This window comes from Suricata suricatta, chromosome 3 (assembly GCF_006229205.1).
Source record: "Suricata suricatta isolate VVHF042 chromosome 3, meerkat_22Aug2017_6uvM2_HiC, whole genome shotgun sequence".
NCBI lineage: Eukaryota > Metazoa > Chordata > Mammalia > Carnivora > Herpestidae > Suricata > Suricata suricatta.
The window spans coordinates 91,348,366-91,366,148 of record NC_043702.1 but is presented as its reverse complement, the minus strand read 5'-3'; the positions used below and the strand labels follow the sequence as shown (position 1 = coordinate 91,366,148).

Here is a 17,783-nt window from a genome sequence, read left to right as displayed (position 1 = left end):
GCAAGAAACAGATCCCATTCACAATTGCACGAAAAACCATAAAATACCTAGGAATAAACCTAACCAAAGATATAAAAGACCTGTATGCTGAAAACTATAGAAGACTTATGAAGGAAATTGAAGAAGACACAAAGAAATGGAAAAACATTCCGTGCTCATGGACTGGAAGAATAAACATTGTTAAAATGTCATTATTACCCAAAGCAGTCTACACTATCAATGCAATCCCCATCAAAGTTGCACCAGCATTCTTTTCAAAGCTAGAACAAACTATCTTAAAATTCGTATGGAACCACAAAAGACCCCGAATAGCCAAAGTAATATTGAAGAAGAAAACCAAAACGAAAGGCATCACAATCCCAGGCTTTAGCCTCTACTGCAAAGCTGTCATCATTAAGACAGTATGGTATTGGCACAAAAACAGACACATGGACCAATGGAATAGAATAGAGAACCCAAAACTGGACCCACAAGTATATGGCCAATTAATCTTTGACAAAGCAGGAAAGACTGTCCAATGGAAAAAAGACTGCCTCTTCAACAGGTGGTGTTGGGAGAGCTGGACAGCAACATGTAGAAAAATGAAATCATAGTTCTCGAGTTCAAGCCCTGCATTGAGCTAGGCACTGACAGTGAGGAACCTGCTTGGGATTCTCTCTCTCTCCCTCTCCCCGCCCTTCTTCCTCTTTTCTCTTCTCTATCTTGAGCATGCACATGCACTCAAAACAAATAAACTTTTTTAAAAAGGGGGGATGCTTGGGTGGCTCAGTCAGTTAAATGTTGAATTTTTGGTTTCAGCTCAGGTTGTGAGCTCATAGTTCATGGGTTCGAGCCCCAAGTTGGGCTCTGCACTGACAGTGAGGAGGCTGCTTGGAATTCTCTCTCTCCCTCTCTTGCCCTCCTGGGCCTGTGCTGTCTCTCTCACAAAATAAACAAACTTAAAAAAAAAAAAGGCTTACACATGACAACAGGTAGTATATACACATAAGTTCACTTATACTAGGCCACATATGCTTGCTTATCTCACTAAGGACAGCAGTCAAAAATGTTTGAAATTACAAACATTTAAAATTTTATGTAATTGAAATGATTCAATTACATAAATCAAATCTTTGGGCGCCTAGGTGGCTCAGTCATTAAGCATCCGACTTTGGCTCAGGCCACAAACTCACAGTTTGTGAGTTCAAGTCCCACATCAGGTGAACTCAAGCCCTGAATCACATCAACACTAGCCACACTTCAGGTAAAAACACAAGCCCCGGGTGAGGCCCACTTCTCTCAATCTCTCTCTCTGTCCCTTGTGGGATTCATTCTCTCTCTCTCTCTCTCTCTCTCTCTCTCTGGCCCTCGCTCACTTGCACCTTCCCTCTCTCTCAAAAACTAAAAAAAATATTAGATCTTCAATGACTTCACTAATTTTTTTATCTTTTCATTTACTGACTACTAGAAGAGATACAATGAAGTCTACCACTATGATTATCATTGTTCATTTCTACCTGTAACTCCATCAATTTTCGGTTAGGTGCTTTGGAGTCTTTCTGATGTATACAAACTCACATGTTTTCTCTCTGGGATGGATTGACCCTTTTGTTTACAAAGTTATACTCTAATGCCTAATAATGCTTTTTGTCTTTAAGTCTATTTTCCCTGATTAACATATCTACACCAACTTGATTTTGTTTTCACACCAACTTGATTTTGTTGGTATCTAGAGATGAATCTTCTTCTGTCCCTCTAGTTAAGCCATTCTGTGACCTTATGTTTTTAATGTGCCTCCTATTAACAGTATAGCGATAGATTTTTTTAAATCCAATCTATGTCTGACTTCAAGCTTATAGATTTAATCTGTTTACACTTTTTTAAACTTTATTTTAAGAGCGAGAGAGAAAATGAGAGAGAATGCAAGTGGGTTTGGAACAGAGAGAGGGAAAGAAAAAGAATCCTAAACAGGTTCCGCGCCATCAGTGCAAAGCCTGACATGGGGCTCAGTCCCATGGATCATGATATCAGGACCTGAGCCAAAATCAAGAGTCAGATGCTCAATCAACTGAGCCATCCAGGGGCCCCTCCATTTATACTTTTTTAACTACTGGGATGTTTAGGTTGATTTATACATTTTATTTTGCCTTTTCTGTGCCAGATTTTTCACTTCAGCTGTCTAGAGAAACAAGTCTGTTTCCTCATTTATTTTCCCTCATTTATCCCCCTGGTTTGAGAAGTACTCCATCCCTCCCATAAATTCCCAAACAGTCTCAGACACTCATAAAAACACTACTATTTCCTCTCTTCTCTGCTATTGGAATTCGTATTTGTTTCTGTTGGAACTTTTCCTATCTTCCATGTCTCTTGAATAGAAAATCTGAAAGGGAAGTATCACTTTGTGCTATATTCTGGGTAAGTTCCTCAGACTATATTTTGGTTCACTAACATGTATCATTGGTTTCTGATTCACTTACTATATTTTTCATTACAAATTGCTCTGTTGAACATTTCCAGAGAAATGTGGCAGCACAGTTCCTCACGTTTACTTTTGCTTCCTCTAAAACACCCGCTCAACTAAGAGTAGAGGGATTTTTTTTGTAAGAAAACTCATTAGAAAAAGAAGATAGAAGAGGCAACAAGAACTATTTTTAGATGCTAGAAAGCATATGGGCAAGTAGTAATTTATTTAACAGACTCCAGAAAGCAAATTCTTGAGACAGTCCTGTGAAAGCAAAAAGGCAACCCAATTTACACCTCAGGACACCCAAGAGACGGAAAACTGGGAGCACAATGTAACAAAGAGAAGACTGAAAATAGTGTGCTTGGTTCAAAGCATGTTGAAGAAGCAGTTCTCTGGATTCCTTCCCAGGCTCTGCACTGAAGGACAAAACCCTGCCCCCACACCCCACCTCAACTCTCCTATCAGATGATTGGAGGTTTATCCTCTGGAGGAGGTACAACAGCCTCTGGTGTGAGGGACACCAAGTTCAGCTAAAGGTGGGAAAACCAAACTGAAAATAGCAAAGTTAAGAATTTCAAATAGAATACTGAGAGATCAAAATCTTCCTCCTCAACTCAGCTCCCAGAATTCAGGCACTTGGGTGTTCAACCTCTAGCCAGATCAGAAGGCCCTTCTCTGGGGAACATGGGAAGCCAAGAGGATGGATCTAGAAATATTAAACCAGAAACTATCCAACAAAACAGTCGTGTCACTCTACAGTAAAAGCTACCACAGGCTTGGAGCTCTGGTCAGTTTAACACTCACTGTCACTGTGAGCAAAGTATCAAAGATCACCTCTGACAGGATTCTTCTCCTAACATGAACGATGACCCAAGGCAGAAGGGGGGGCAATTTTGGAGGAAGACAAGAAACAAAAAAAGGGTTTTTTAGCTATCACTGATAGTTTCTCAAAAAGATAAGATCTATTAAAAAGATCAATAAAGGGGCGCCTGGGTGGCTCAGTCGGTTAAGTGTCCAACTTCAGCTCAGGTCATGATCTCACGGTTCATGGGTTAGAGCCCCGTGTCGGGCTCTGTGCTGACAGCTCAGAGCCTGGAGCCTGCTTCGGATTCTGTGTCTCCCTCTCTCTCTCTGCCCCTTCCCTGCTCATGCTCTCTCTCAAAAATAAAAATAAAACATTAAAAAAATAAAATGATTTTAAAAAAAGATCAATAAAAAAGAGTTGGATGACTTTTAAAAGGAAGACTTAGACAATTTAAAACAAAACTTGACAGTAGAAGTGACAAGTTCAAAAGAAAGGTAGGAACATAAAGGTGAGTCAATTTCCCAGGAAGTAGAGCAAATAGAAAATGAAAGTAGAGGATATCTGGTTGAAAAAGACCAAACCATAGCGAGTCTCCATGCAAAGGATCAGGATTTTTGATAGTTTAGGACTCTAATGCTAACATCAGGAATAAGAATAGAATGGAGCAAAACCTTCAAAACTCTTTAGGAACATTATTTCCTACTGAGAAATTTCTATTTAGCCATCAATCAAGTGTCAGGGTATATTAACAACATTTCAGGCTTGAAAGCTTCACTTCCCGCATGCCACTTTCCCAGGGAGCTAGGAGAAAATGCATTTCCTCCAAGTGGGCTTATACCAACCAGAGCAGAGGAAAACATGGTATCCAGGAGACAGGAAACTCAACAGAGGAGAGAAATAAAGAGAATACCCAAAGAGGTGGTGAATCACGGGTGATCCCAGGGCACAGCTATGCACCAAGTCAAAAGGGCAACCAGAGCAAATCCGAGAATGTCAACTGGCTCTGAGGGGTTTCTTCAAAAAGCGGACAGAATTATCTATGCATCTGAAAATACCACAAGGAAGTTGAGGTTGGAAGAGAAATGCTGAGTTCGACTTCAATAAAAAACAGATTCAGAGAAAAGCAAACACAGGAATAAACAAAACAGATATTAAAATCAGAGGGAATAAAAAAATAGGGCAGGCAAGAAGTAACCGTTCTTCACCATATGGCTCAGTGAGCACAATTTATATAGTCATAATAATGCCAAGTATGGCTATTATGTAAGGATAAAAACTCAGGAAGTCAGCAAGTTTGTATGGGGCCAGGAAGAGGGCAAAAGAGTAAATGATCTTTCGTGGTGTGAAGTCAACAAATAATGGCAAAGACACACAATCACAAAGCCTGTTTTTTATACACATACAGTTGACCCCGGGACAACTCAGGGGCTGGGGCACTGACCCACTGTATAATCAAAACTCAGTTATAACTTTTGATTCCCCCCAAATTTAACTACTAATAGCCTACTGGGGACCAGAAATCTTACTACCACTAACAAAAACACACAGTCTGCATATGTGTTTTATATGGTCATCTTCTAAGAAAATAAGCTAGAGAAAAAGAAGAGGTTATTTAAAAATTCGTGAAGAAGAGAAAATGCATTTACAGCACTATATTTATCTTTAAAAATCTGCATATAAGTGGACCCATGCAGTTCTAACCCATGCTGTTCAAAGATCAATGGTATATGTAAATAAAAGAATCAATTAGAAGAAGTAAAGTAGTTGTTGAGAGGAAGACAGGGGAGAGACAGAGGGCAGAGAGAATCTGTCAGGGAATTTTCTTATCTGGAATTTGAATTCTAATCATGCTGCTTGAATGGTTCTCAGGCCTGTGGACCTTTCCCCTGGGAGCTATCCAATGTTAGATTGTGAGCTCATCTTTGGTAGAGCTTCATCCATGAGACACAGCTGGGCCTTAGCTGAGGTTCTCCATATGCTTCTTTCAGACACTCCAAAGCATTTCCCACCTCAGACCACATCCAGGTTGTATCTCAGGTTGAGAGTTCTTAGGCTAAGTGGGTAATATAGACTCTTACAGTGGATGCCATGGTGTATCTCCTGGATCCTCCCTCAAGACCTGGACACTCAGTTTCCCCCAAGTTGCCAGGAGTAAGGGCTTCTCATGGCCCATAGCTTCATCCTTCTCCCAAACTGCCCTATACTCTCTACAGAAGGAAACTGCCTCTCCTATGTTATGCTTCTCCCAAGGTTATACCTCTCCCTGGGGCAGGGCCCCAACATGACGCGTCTGGCCATCTTGCTCCAGTTACACAACAGCAGGGCCATCACAGCTCCTAAGTCCCTATGGGGAAACCTACAAGGCAACAGCACTTAAGTCCAAATTCTCCCTCTGCCCAATCCTGCTGCCCTTGCTCCCTTTCATGTATTATTCCTGACAGCTTCCTCCAGCCCTCACCCCTAAGGCACATACCTCCTACAGTAAATCTCAGAGTTTCAGAGTCTATTTCCTAGTATATTTAGCTATGAAGATTCCAAACACAAATGTAGATGAAGTCAGTCTCATGGTTCTGAATTCTATTGGAAGGCTCCCCTATGATCACTCCACAAAGACCTATACTGTGACAGATAAGTTTCCTCTTTGTCTTGGTGGTAGATAGGTTTATTGTGGTCCATTCTTTCAGTGAAGGTCAAGTCCTCTAGTGCACTTACTTTATTCTGAGGACTTGGTTTCCTCCACCTGCCTGGTGCTGGCCAAGGCAAATGTTATGGACTAAATTGTGTCTCCCCACTCCCCCTACAAAATTCATATGTTGAAGACCTAATCCCCAGGACCTCAGAATGTGACCATGTTTATATATGGGGTCTTTAAAGAGTGAATGAAGTTAAAATGAGGTCACCATGGTGGGCCCTAATCCAACAATGTCTTTTTATGAAATTAGGACACAGACACACCAAGAGGGAAGATCATGTGAAGACACAGTGGGGAGACCATCCTCTACAAACCAAGGTGAGAAGCCTCAGAAGAAACCAACAGTGCTGACACCCTGATCTTGGACTCGAGCCTCTAGCACCACAAGAAAGCAAACGTCTGTTGTGTAAGCCTCTTGGTGTGTAAGGCTTTGTTAAAGCAGCCTCAACAAACTTCTGCCACTATGTTCCAGCCCCATGTGGAGGTCCTAACCCAAGCCCCTCCTACCAAGTCCCACAATCTTCACGTGTTCTCACCCCAGGGAGTACCCCATATTCTGTATCGATAGCTCTCATTTTAAACTCATTTGTTTTGGGCAGCAGAGGGCTCCTGGGAGCTGGAGAGTGTCCTTTCTCTAACAGATCGGTGATGTCCTTTCTTGAGTATTCTATGTGTTTAACGGGGGACAGTGAGCAGCTTCCTGGTTATCTATCCCACCCCACTGCCCTATTGTTTGTCCTGACAACTATAGGGCTCATCTTCCCAGTAGACCTGAGCTCTTCAAGGGGCCAGAAGGACTGTCCCACTTCCCAACGTCCTCTGTGTCACCTAGCACAGTGGACCGTGCTTTGCCCACAGGATGAACATGTTCACTCGCTGGGAGGAAGGATGGGCAGGTGGGCATAGAAGACAGTGGAAAGTGAGGAACAGGTTCCTTTCCAGGAGGCAGAAGGGTTCTCTGCCTCCCTCTTGCTTCATCAGTCATTTCCAAATCTCATTATGCCTACACTTCAGCCCCTGGGAACAGGGAACCAGAAAACAACCGTCTGTCCAGGAGGAGCTACACCAGAATTCACCTCCAAGAGACAACTCTCAGAGGATGAAGTCACAGCCCTGGAATACAAGCAGATCAGAAAACCCCTTCCTGTCCGACTGGCCAAGGGAGGTGACTGGAAAGTGACTGAGAGGCAATAGGAAAATCCCTAACAAATTTCCCACAAGGAAAATTTGAGCCCAGGGCCCAAGCGAGAAGAGGCAAGGACCTGCTGGGCCTATTGACAGGAGTCCAGGTGGGGCTCACCGCCCAGCTCCCAAGCCACTGCCATGGCTATGTGACAAGGACACCCCTGTGCTAATGACTCTGGCCACATTTTTAATTAAATGATGTGTGCAGCACGCAGAGAAAAGGGGGGCAGGACACACGGGTAGAAACAGCAGCTGTGAGTATGTCATCTGGGGAAGATGCGCTCTCTGGACAGCAGCAAAGGAGGCCCTGCCAACAGAGCCCTGGGCCCTCTGTCCAAGAGGAGCAGAGGGTGGAGGGAGAAGGAGGGGGAGACAAGGGGCTCTGGCGTCCCCACTACTTACAAAGTTGACGATGTCCCTTTTGCAGTTTTCCCCTTTTCATTCACTTGAAAAAGTCACTGTTCCTTTTTCTGAGATCTTTACCTACAAACATACATCCTGAACCTGCTGCAGCCATGGTGGCCTCAGCAGGGAGAGGGCAAATATTACTTCAGGCCACCAGATATCTGAGTACCAACTGCATCAGAGGCTGTGAATACAGACTGGAGAAGACAGGGCCCCTACCTTTGAGGACTGTATATTAGTGCAAAGAGCAGTAATTCAATGATTTGAGTATTATGTCAAGTTTCTGATCGACAGGTGCCCAATGGGCTATGGGAACCAAAGGTAATTTAAGTCAGCATGGAGGGCAAGGGACTGCTTCCTGGGAGGGGTGATCTTTCATCTCAATTTAAAATTTAACTAGGGGGGTGCCTGGGTGGCTTAGTCAGTTAAGCGTCCGGCTTCGACTCAGGTCATGATCTCACAGTTCATGGTTTGAGCCCCGCATCGGGCTCTGTGCTGACAGCTGGCTCAGAGCCTGGAGCCTGTCTTCAGATTCTGTGCCTCTCTCTTTCTCTGACCCTCCTCTGCTCGTGCCGTCTCTCTTTGTCTCTCAAAAATAAATAAAAAAACAGAAAATAAAATAAAATATAATATAATATAAAAGTTAACTAGGAAACAAAGGGTGGGGTCAAGAACAAAGAGCATCTGAGGCCAAGGGCAGAGCAGGTGCATGGTGTTGGGGCCAGGGGCAGCGCACAAGGATTGGGAGGCTACAAGGAGTATCTGTGGGCTGGAGCCGGAGGGAGGGGCCGAGTCCCCCGAGGGACACATGGAGCAAGCAAAGGGGTCTGACTAAAATGCCACTCCAAATTCGTGTGCCCTCAGTGAGCTAGCACACTCAAGAGAATCCTTGATGGCATGACCCTGAGGGTCTGAGGGAGGAACCTCCTGGGGGCAGGAGCCTTGTCAGGATGAGGTTTCCCGAGGCAGTTCAGCCTCTTCTCCCCTCCTGGCTTCCACCTCAGAAGGAGCCTCCGTAGTCATCATTCGCCCTGCACACTTACGGAAGCACGTTCTCCCACTGAACACCCCCAGGATGTGGCTCACGAGCTTCCTGCCCACATCCCCCTCACCGCGTCACCCGCCTCGGTGGTGGCAGCCAGACGGTGGTTGGGAAGTTGTTCCTGAAGGTTCTCCACATCAAAGGCACTTTACACAAAACTGTGAAAACAGCAGCCTGTGAAGAGGCCCATGCTAATTCAAAGACCAGCAAGGACAAGACATCCTATCTAACAAGTAGGACCAAAAGCCATGTGTCCCTAGGCGGGCAAGCGCACAGCAAGTATCCTGAAGAAGATACGAGGCACTGCCAACAAAGCTCGTCCCCAAGGAGCAGGATCTGGGAAAGAAAGAATTTAGGATGGGACAGAGATCTGCACTGTGTCTTTGGTCTCAGGAACTTATATGATGTGCATATACTGTTTTTATCAATACAGAGCTCAGCCAACTACACAAAGGATCATTCTACGAGCAGAATGTCAAGTGCATGTTTAAGGGACACAGCACAAAAGACTTGGGCCTCACTTATGACACTGTCTAACGGAGGTGGGGGCACTACGAGAGAAACCGCCGGAAGAAAATACACCGTGTGACGGGGCACACGACTGTGGGGGATGGGTCCAGTCTGCGGCTTGGTGAGGCCTCTTGAGGGGTCAACCACGTGGAGATTTGTGGGCAGATGAGCTTGCCTGAAAGGCATGCTCTCCAGTCCTGAGGAAAAGTTGCGGGGTCTGAGAAAAGGGGGCGAAGGCCAGGTCAGGCCTGACCTTGCAGGCCACTCTCACTATTCAGATGTTACTCTCGGGAACCACCTGAGGGCGTCCGTCATGCCTTCCCAGTCCCACAATGTGTCAACTGAGGGATTACCTAAGCAAGTTCTCAGACCTGCTTCGCTGAGTTTATAGAAGGCGTGTGTAATCAATTCTTGGCCACACAATTTAAAAATAAAGAGAATTAAGTACATTATCCAATCATCTTTAAGGGGCAAGAGTTCACACTACAATCAAATACATTCTTTTTGAAATCCCCACAAGTAAAAGGAAAATCACCCCTTTGAAAAATTTTTTCTAATCCTTAAATCTATTGATTCACTAAATTTTTGAGTGCGCTTTTTCTGAGAAGACCTTAGTTTGGTGTACTTTTTTCTTTAATGGAGCCATGTATCTTAGGTAAGGTTTTCCCCTGAGAATGTCTCCAATATATCTTCATTCCCCACAGAACGTGTATTGAATGACTCAAAATTAACTTGCACTCATTCAAACCTCAAAAACGAGTCAGATTGCATTTTCCTAAATCGTTCCAACAAAGACATCAATGATGTGAAAGCCCTCAGTTTTGAATAGAACCTCTATTCTCTTTCTAGCCTTATTATTAAAATAGACTTTTTTCAAAGTTTGTCCCTAACACAACTGCCATTTTCCGTGCTGCCCACCGATTACAAACAGAACCCATTTTAAAACCGAACTAGGGCTCTTTCTGCAAGATTTAAGATGTATTACCATCTGGTTTTATATCAGCTTTTTTAGTGGGTCCAAAATCTCTTTATTACCAAGTATTATCACGAATGGTCCATATCCCTTTCAAAGCACACAGTCTTTTCAAGACACTTTCAAGTCACAAACTTTGAAAGCCTCACTTAATTTTTCAAACTATACCAGACATGTGAATGTCAACCATAGTTACATACACAACTGATTTATCACAGATATACTGATCAAAGCTGGTTGTGTCATGTCCTTTAGGAATTACTCATCTGAGGAAACACAGCAGAGCAGCATACTTAAATATCAGGAAGCCTAACAGGAGGCGAAGGGTCTTTGTTTGCAATACATCCTAGGTAAAAACATATGCACCTTTCCAGTTGACTGAGAAAAGAGGCATCCCTAAAACTTACACAATCCATCACCCTAATGATTTCCAAACACAAAAAAGACAAGAGCATTTCTTCAGAAGATGCTCAGCAGAAGTCAGCATCCATGATAAAAGAGCAAACGGCAGGTAAGAAGATCAGGATGGGGATTCAAGTAAACGCAGGAGGTGCTGCTCCAACACATTGCCCTTAGCCAGGGGATGGCCGTGAGGAGGCCTGGCCTGTCTCAAAAATGCTTCAACTGTTTGTAAAATAAATGAGACCCAAGCCTGGTATCTAAATAAACCTTTAGATCAAATTTATCTTTTTCTAATAAATATTTTCCTTCCACGTGATTTAAAAAAAAAAAAGAAAAAGGTTTTTTTTTTTAATCTCTCTTGGTTCATTCATTCAATAATGGTAAGACATAACCATCAATACGCTCTTCTTATTGCCATGATTATCAGCCCTGGCCAACACACACACACACACACACACACACACACACACACACACACACACACAGCAAAGACTTCTCTGCCATCTCAAAGCACCACAGTAGTTATTCAACAGAATTCTCTTTAAAAAGCCTAACTGCTCCATAGGGGTGGCTGGGTGGCTCACTTGGTTAAGCATCTGACTTCAGCTCAGGTCATGATCTTGTGGTAAGTGAGTTCAAGCCCCATGTCAGACTCTGCCCACAACTCAGAGCCCGGAGCCTGCTTGGGATTATGTGTCTCCCCTCTCTCTCTGCTCCTCCCCAGCTCACACTGTGTCTATTTCTCCCTCAAAAATAAACAAACATTAAAAAAAACTAAAAAATAAAAATAAAGACTAACTGGTCCCACCTAACTTTTTTGTTGGATAACACAGGAGTTCACCAAGCCAACCTATCCCATTTCATCCCACATCTCTGTCAACCCCCTCCCTGGAAAATAAGACTGGAGAGGGGAGTGAGGTTCTTGTGACAATTTTTTTAAAGTATAATGGGATGCCTGGATGGCTCTGTCGGTTGAGCGTCCAACTTCAGCTCAGGCCATGATCTCATGGTTTGGGAGTTCGAGACCCGCAACAGGCTCTGAGCTAACAGTGCAGAGCCTGCTTGGAATTCATTCTCTCTCTCTCTCTCTCTCTCTCTCTCTCTCTCTCTCTCTCTCTCTCCCCCTCCGTCCCTACCCCCCCCCTTGGCCTTTCACCCACTTGTGCTGTCTCAAAATAAATAAATAAATAATCCTGCTTTGGATTCTGTGTCTCCCTCAATTTGCCCCTCCCCTGCTCACTCATGCTCACTCTCACACGCTCTCTCTAAAAAAAATGTTGTCTACCAACATGTAAATTTAAAAAGCGCTTTAAATATTTCATATTACAAATACACTTAGGTTCCTAAAGGGTAAAAGGAACAACCCTAGACAATACAACCAGAGAGGACCACAAAGCTTTAAAGTATGAAAAACCACATGTGCGTGCACATGCACACACACACTAAAGGTACCCTCCATAGTTAAAGTGGGGAAAAACAGAACTCCTACATTTTTTGGTTTAACTTGAAACCAACTTGGGAATACATTGAATGTATTACAGAAATTAACACAGATCATGACATTGTAAGCCAATGCCAACATTTTATATGCAAGAATTCAGAGGATTTAAATGAAATACTTGCTAAAAGGGTAAAATCATTTTAAAAGAAAAAGAAAACCCTTTTCACAAAGCAATATTCTAATTCCACATGCATTATGCAACAGTCTCTTCCTATTCAAGGAAATGGAACAAAATTTTCAAGATAACCCAAGTGATCAGGCATAACATATGAAACCAGCATTTTCTCATAGTTTTTTCCTGATTATGAGATTAAGAACATCAAATGTAGTGTTATTCTCCCAAGGGAAAGGCTTGCTCAGTATTTCTTCACATTCAAGTCCTCATTCAAACACCCCTCATTCAAACACCCCGTATGATAAAATCAGAACAGCTCTATTAGGCACAAGGACAAGTCTGAATAACTCTTATTCTATTGGTAAAACACCACCCCTCATTCCATCCCTCTTTACATATGTAAATTATGGTGTCGACCCAGAGCCCATTACCAGCCACCACAACCAAATTACCCTCCAGGGATGTCAGGTGTACTTGTTATTCTTGCTTTAGCATTTAAAAAAAAAAAAAAAAAAAAGACGAGGAAGGAAGGAAGAGCTATTTTCAGGAATCAGAATTTCTCTTGATTAGATCTCTGGCTCACTATAAATGTTTATACTGAGATGCATTACCCTCTGCTTCTAAAATGTTTGGCGCTTTTTTTTTTTTTAGAGCCAAGATATGGTACAGTGTTTCCAATATAAATTCTATCAAGTAATATATGCCTAGTTCTGCAGGGAGCATTTGGTCAAATCCTAATATTGCCTCTTGGGAGCCAACACCAACTTCCAGCAGCCAATCTAACTGTGCAGAATAGCATTTTAAACACACACAGAGCAGCATCTTCCAGCAGACACAGCCCTTTCTTCTTCCACTGAGAGATGTCACATGAGACATCTTGCAGGATACTTATCACTAAGAATATAGATCTTTCTGTTAAGGTAATAAATTAATCACAAAATGCACAAAATACATTCCTCTTTACCCCAGCATTAAAAAACATAGTGGTTTCTACCAAGGCTGAGATGAAGCTTAATGTCCTTGCTTCAGCTTATAAACCCCTACACAACTAATAAGAATAAATAGCACATACACATTTCTTTAGGCTGCAAATGTTAGCTGAGAAAATGCATGTCATAGGGCTTCCTAACACCCGAACAGGATTATCCCTAGACAGAAAGTAGATTATCCGTAAGTAGAAGGCGTTCAATTACCTTAGTTTTTCTTCATTGTAATAAATGGTTTTGTTTGCGTTGCCAGTAACAATTGACAGAGGACCTCCCATTTCTCTTTCATTAAAATGTGCACATGATTGTCATCCAAACCTTACACAGACCTAAGGGGCAGGGGCAGGGAGAGCAGGTATTGTAATATTGCACTCATCCGGTTGCATTAGGCTCAAAATACAAATCTCAAGGAGAGATTTGTCACATGTCAGCCACGCTGAAGGCATCCACCAACAGGGTATTCTCCCTATTCAGTGGGCAGCCAGAATCCACTGCCACAAACCCGCATACTGATGAGAGCCAAGGCTCCCAGGAGCCCTCTCCCTTTCTTCTTAACCACCTCGTCCCTCTGCAGAGGAGAGAAGCCATTTTACTAACTTATAAGTACCCTCTCTTACCATCTGCAAAAATTTACTCATCAATAATAGTCAACTAAAAGCAAAAGCACATCCCACAGGAGTCGGAGACTAAAACACACAACAGCAGCACACATCGATCAGCAGGACTGCGGCTACTTACTGAAGGCAGCCACGGCCAGGGCCAGGGTGACAATAATGGAGAACCAGGAGACCCACAACGCCTTCTTTCGGTAGTTCTGGGCTTCGTGAGGTTTGAGTCGAGTGCTGCTTTCTAGTAAGCCTGACAAAAACAAGGAGAAAAGGAAGTTAGACATTTCCTTATTAAGAAACCCACAGTCAGAGCCACACTTTCTTATCCAAGGATTGCAAACTGACAGCCCGTGGGCCAAGATGTGTTTTGTTTGGCCCGCACTGTGTTTTAACAATGAGGAGAGTTCACATGGAAATCAGGCTTTCTGGCGTCTCTTGAAAAATCATAGCTCTAACGATATGGGGCATGGATTCCTGCAGGGTAATAGCGCTTGTCCACTTTAGAAGGAGCCCACAGACCCACTCTGACCTGTTATCCCCGGCCCTCATACTAACTCAGCTATCTAAATGTTGCCCTAACAAGGCCCTTCAGTTAGGAAAACAGCACAATTAGCCCACATTCAACTGGACATTCAGGCTCCTCAGCTGTAGGCATTGATTTGCATTGATCCACCAGCACGGCCCCAACTTGGTGAAAGAGGCTTTTCCCAGAGCAGGAGTCCCAGACCCCAAATACCCTCATGGCTCCCTTCAACACTTAACAGGAAGAGAAGGAAGATTTCTATTTGATCATAACCAATGAGTTATCAGGCCTAAAATTATATGCCACGTTTTCTTCCCTCCTCCTTCTGCTCTATAGCATGTATTGCTTTGTACCAAACCTACGTCAAACAACTCTTGAATTATTAAAGAAAGCTAAAACTGGAGGTAGCTTTCTGGACAGACCATTATAAGAAAGATTTGATCTGGTCTCCAATGCTTTCAACATTGAGGGTCCTTGACACCAATAGAAATTCATGAGGTCTTGGGGCACCTGGGTGGCTCAGTCAGCTGGGCTACCGACTTCAGCTCAGGTGATGATCTCATGATTTGTGAATTTGAGCCCCATGTCAGGCTCTGTGCTGACAGATCAAAGCCTGGAGTCTACCTTGAATTCTGTATCTCCTGCGCTCTCTGCTCCTCCCCTGCTTTGTGCTCTGTTTCTCTCCCACACAAAAATAAACATTTAAAAAAAATTTTTTTTAAGAAATTCACGATTCCTTGGGTTGAGAACTAAAACATCTTCAGCAAGACCCTGATTTTACTTTTTTCCTTCTCCTTTGAAAACATCATATATGGCGTCCCTTAGTTGCGTGAAGAACCAAATTCAGTCATGCATTCCGTATCCCAGGAGCTTATGACAACATTTCTGGCTGACTAGCCCACAATACACCTTTCAAAGATAGAAAGGCTTCATCCTAACAGCTCCAAATGATGAAGAAATAGGTAGTCAAAGCTTAGGTACCCATTTGTGCGGTATCGCATGGCGTGCAACGTATCACACCTGGCACACACGACGTAAAAGACCCCATCCCCTTTGACCAGTGGGGCACCAGGCTCAGCTTCTGGCTGCTGAATACCACATCCTCTTCAAACATTTTAACAAAGGCCCTGCTGAAACTGCTCAATTCCATTTACTCCACCGACTCAAGCGCCTTGAACAAGTCCTTAAACAAAGCAAGAGTCAACGTTGAGGAGGCTGCCTGGCGAACCCACTCTACAGCCCAGAGATTTTTAAATAATCAAAGCCTGTCGATTTACGTAGGATCAAAAGGTAGATAAGGTTGCAAAAGGTAGGTACAAACACATCTCTTTCACCTCACTGTAAAAACCTCCCCAAACCTTCCGTGATAAATGCACTTGAATGAAAAAAGAAAAACCTTCTTTCTTCTCAAATTCCACCCTAGGTACGAATGATTTCAAATTAAAATCCCTTTGTCTGTTTTTGTCCCTTTGTCTACTTTTTCCCTAGCTACCAAGCAATACCCCATTCTAATTTTCGATGGCAATCACCCCTGTCTCCTGTCGTAGTCAACCTAGACTGAGAGAGTCCTACACCCTCCCAATCATTTATTTTTTTTCCCCAAAGGACATAAAAATCTTCCTTTCATTCTGGCCAATTGATTTTGAGGAGAAGTGAAGCTGTAACATCGAAGTACTAACTCGAATAAGCAGTTCATTTGCTATGTATTCTGACAGCAACAATCCACTGGGGGTAAAGCAAGGTTCCTTTTAGAAGATTTAATTTTCTAAGATAAAGGACAATGATCCAAGTTTTCCACGAGACCACATTACGTTTACTTTTCCTTTCAGAGCCAGCTGTTTGCAACAATAGGACTGGCTCTGACCACACACCCTTTCCACAGGCTCCACCCCACGACGCACCAGCACTCACTGAAGGAGTCTGGGGTGTCCGCTCGCGGGGCTGGACTGCCCTAAGAGGGCATCTGAGTGCAGCAGGACTGGAGATTCTGCCCCAGATCTAGTCCTGTGTGTCCCCCATGAGATGTTTTCTATTTTAAAAATTAGGGGTGTCTGAGTCGCACAGTCAGTTAAGCGTCTCATTTCAGCTCAGTCATGAGCTCACAATCCGTGGGTTCGAGCTCAGAGCTTGGGGCCTGCTTCGGATTCTGGGTCTCCTTTTCTCTCACTGCCCCTCCCCCACTCATAGTCTCTCAAAAATAAAAAAATTAACATTAAACTATATTTTTAATAAAAAATTGGAGTAATTGTAATGCAAAGACTGTCCAAGAAGGCAGGTACTTTCCCACTTTCAACCTTTGTTTATTATCTCCTACTGGTCTTCTCTTCTAAAAATCCAGCCAATACCAAGAATGGAAAAATTTCCCCTTCTCAAAAGGAGTATGAAGACCTACAAAAACCCATAAATGACCTGTTCACATATAGGTGCCTCTATCTCTGTCCCCACACCAGCTGCATGCGTGTTCACAAGCAGTGATGAAGATTCCTAAAGTTTTCAGGAAGCTGAGCTTCAGAAGTAGAAGGCAGTCCAGCCTAGAGAAGCTAAGGCAGGCCACATATTTGCATGCAGGGCTGTGCTCCTTCCTAAACATAGTTGGCCCCCACATGCAGATTTCCGATCTCACTCAGATTCCATATATTTATAATCTGGGCCTGACATTAGTAAGCTTAAGAGTTGTATGAATAACTGATAATTTATTATTTGAGTAGGGACGGAGATGCAAATACATATGGTTAGGTTGAAGCCATTAGTCATTTCCATGCTAGTATGAATTAATCATAATTGCTTTCTCATAATAGTCACACTTCGATTTTCTGAAGAAAGGGGAATGTTTATTAGATTGAAAGATAGTAAGAAATGCAGAAGCATGTAACACTCTAAGCCTACTCAGGGCTTAGAGCAGAATGATGGGAAAATACTTGTGTTAAGAAGAGTGGATATTAAAAGAAAGGGGGTGGAAACCCCAAGAAAAATTCAGCCTATTTGGGGGGTGTTTAACCCCTAAAAGTCCGGGGCCACAGAACTCTTGCTCCCTGACTACAAGGATCAACCAAATGGCACTGTATTATCAGTTAGGTGAGTTTCTGGGAAGCAGCCCATTTCACTTCTAAGGGGAAAATACCTCTAAAGTCCTAAAATACTAGATTACAAAGCAAGCTTTTGATGGGAGTTAGACACAGTCTGCAACCAAGTCTAAAAGCTCCAAAGGAAGTTAGGACAAGAAAAAAGGACAATATAGATAACACTTCCAGGGTCCCTACCCCGCCACACACCCTCTAGGTATTATGGCCCAGAAAAAAGCAAGCCAGGCATGATGGACAGAGACACAGCAGGCAAGTGCCTCAGCCTCCTCCTCCCCAAACCCTCTCCCCATTAGGAAAAAGGTAGCTGCAACTGAACTGTTCCCCAGAGAGACAAAAATCGATATGGGAAAGATGCAGCCCCTTAAGAAAAAAATAACACAAACACAAAATATTAGAATAAACCTCCCCAGGTGAACTGATCTATTTAATAAAAATGATTCATCCATCATTAACTCTTTCCTGTCAGCAGTAGGTCGAACAAAAGAATGTCACACTGACTTTCAGCTTTCA

At 43.2% G+C, this 17,783-nt stretch overlaps 1 protein-coding gene across 1 annotated transcript in view; it reads right to left on the bottom strand.

Annotated features, from left to right (window-relative positions):
• The window catches only part of TMEM163 (transmembrane protein 163), a 239,647-nt gene extending 225,238 nt beyond the window's left edge, over positions 1–14,409 (bottom strand). Inside the window, exons 1-2 of the mRNA XM_029933323.1 lie at positions 14,286–14,409; positions 13,798–13,917 (exon numbers count right to left, since the gene is read on the bottom strand). Of these exons, the coding sequence (XP_029789183.1) occupies positions 13,798–13,917; positions 14,286–14,409 (244 nt within the window). The remainder of the gene's footprint in view (positions 1–13,797; positions 13,918–14,285) is intronic.
• Between the last annotated feature and the right edge of the window lie 3,374 nt (positions 14,410–17,783).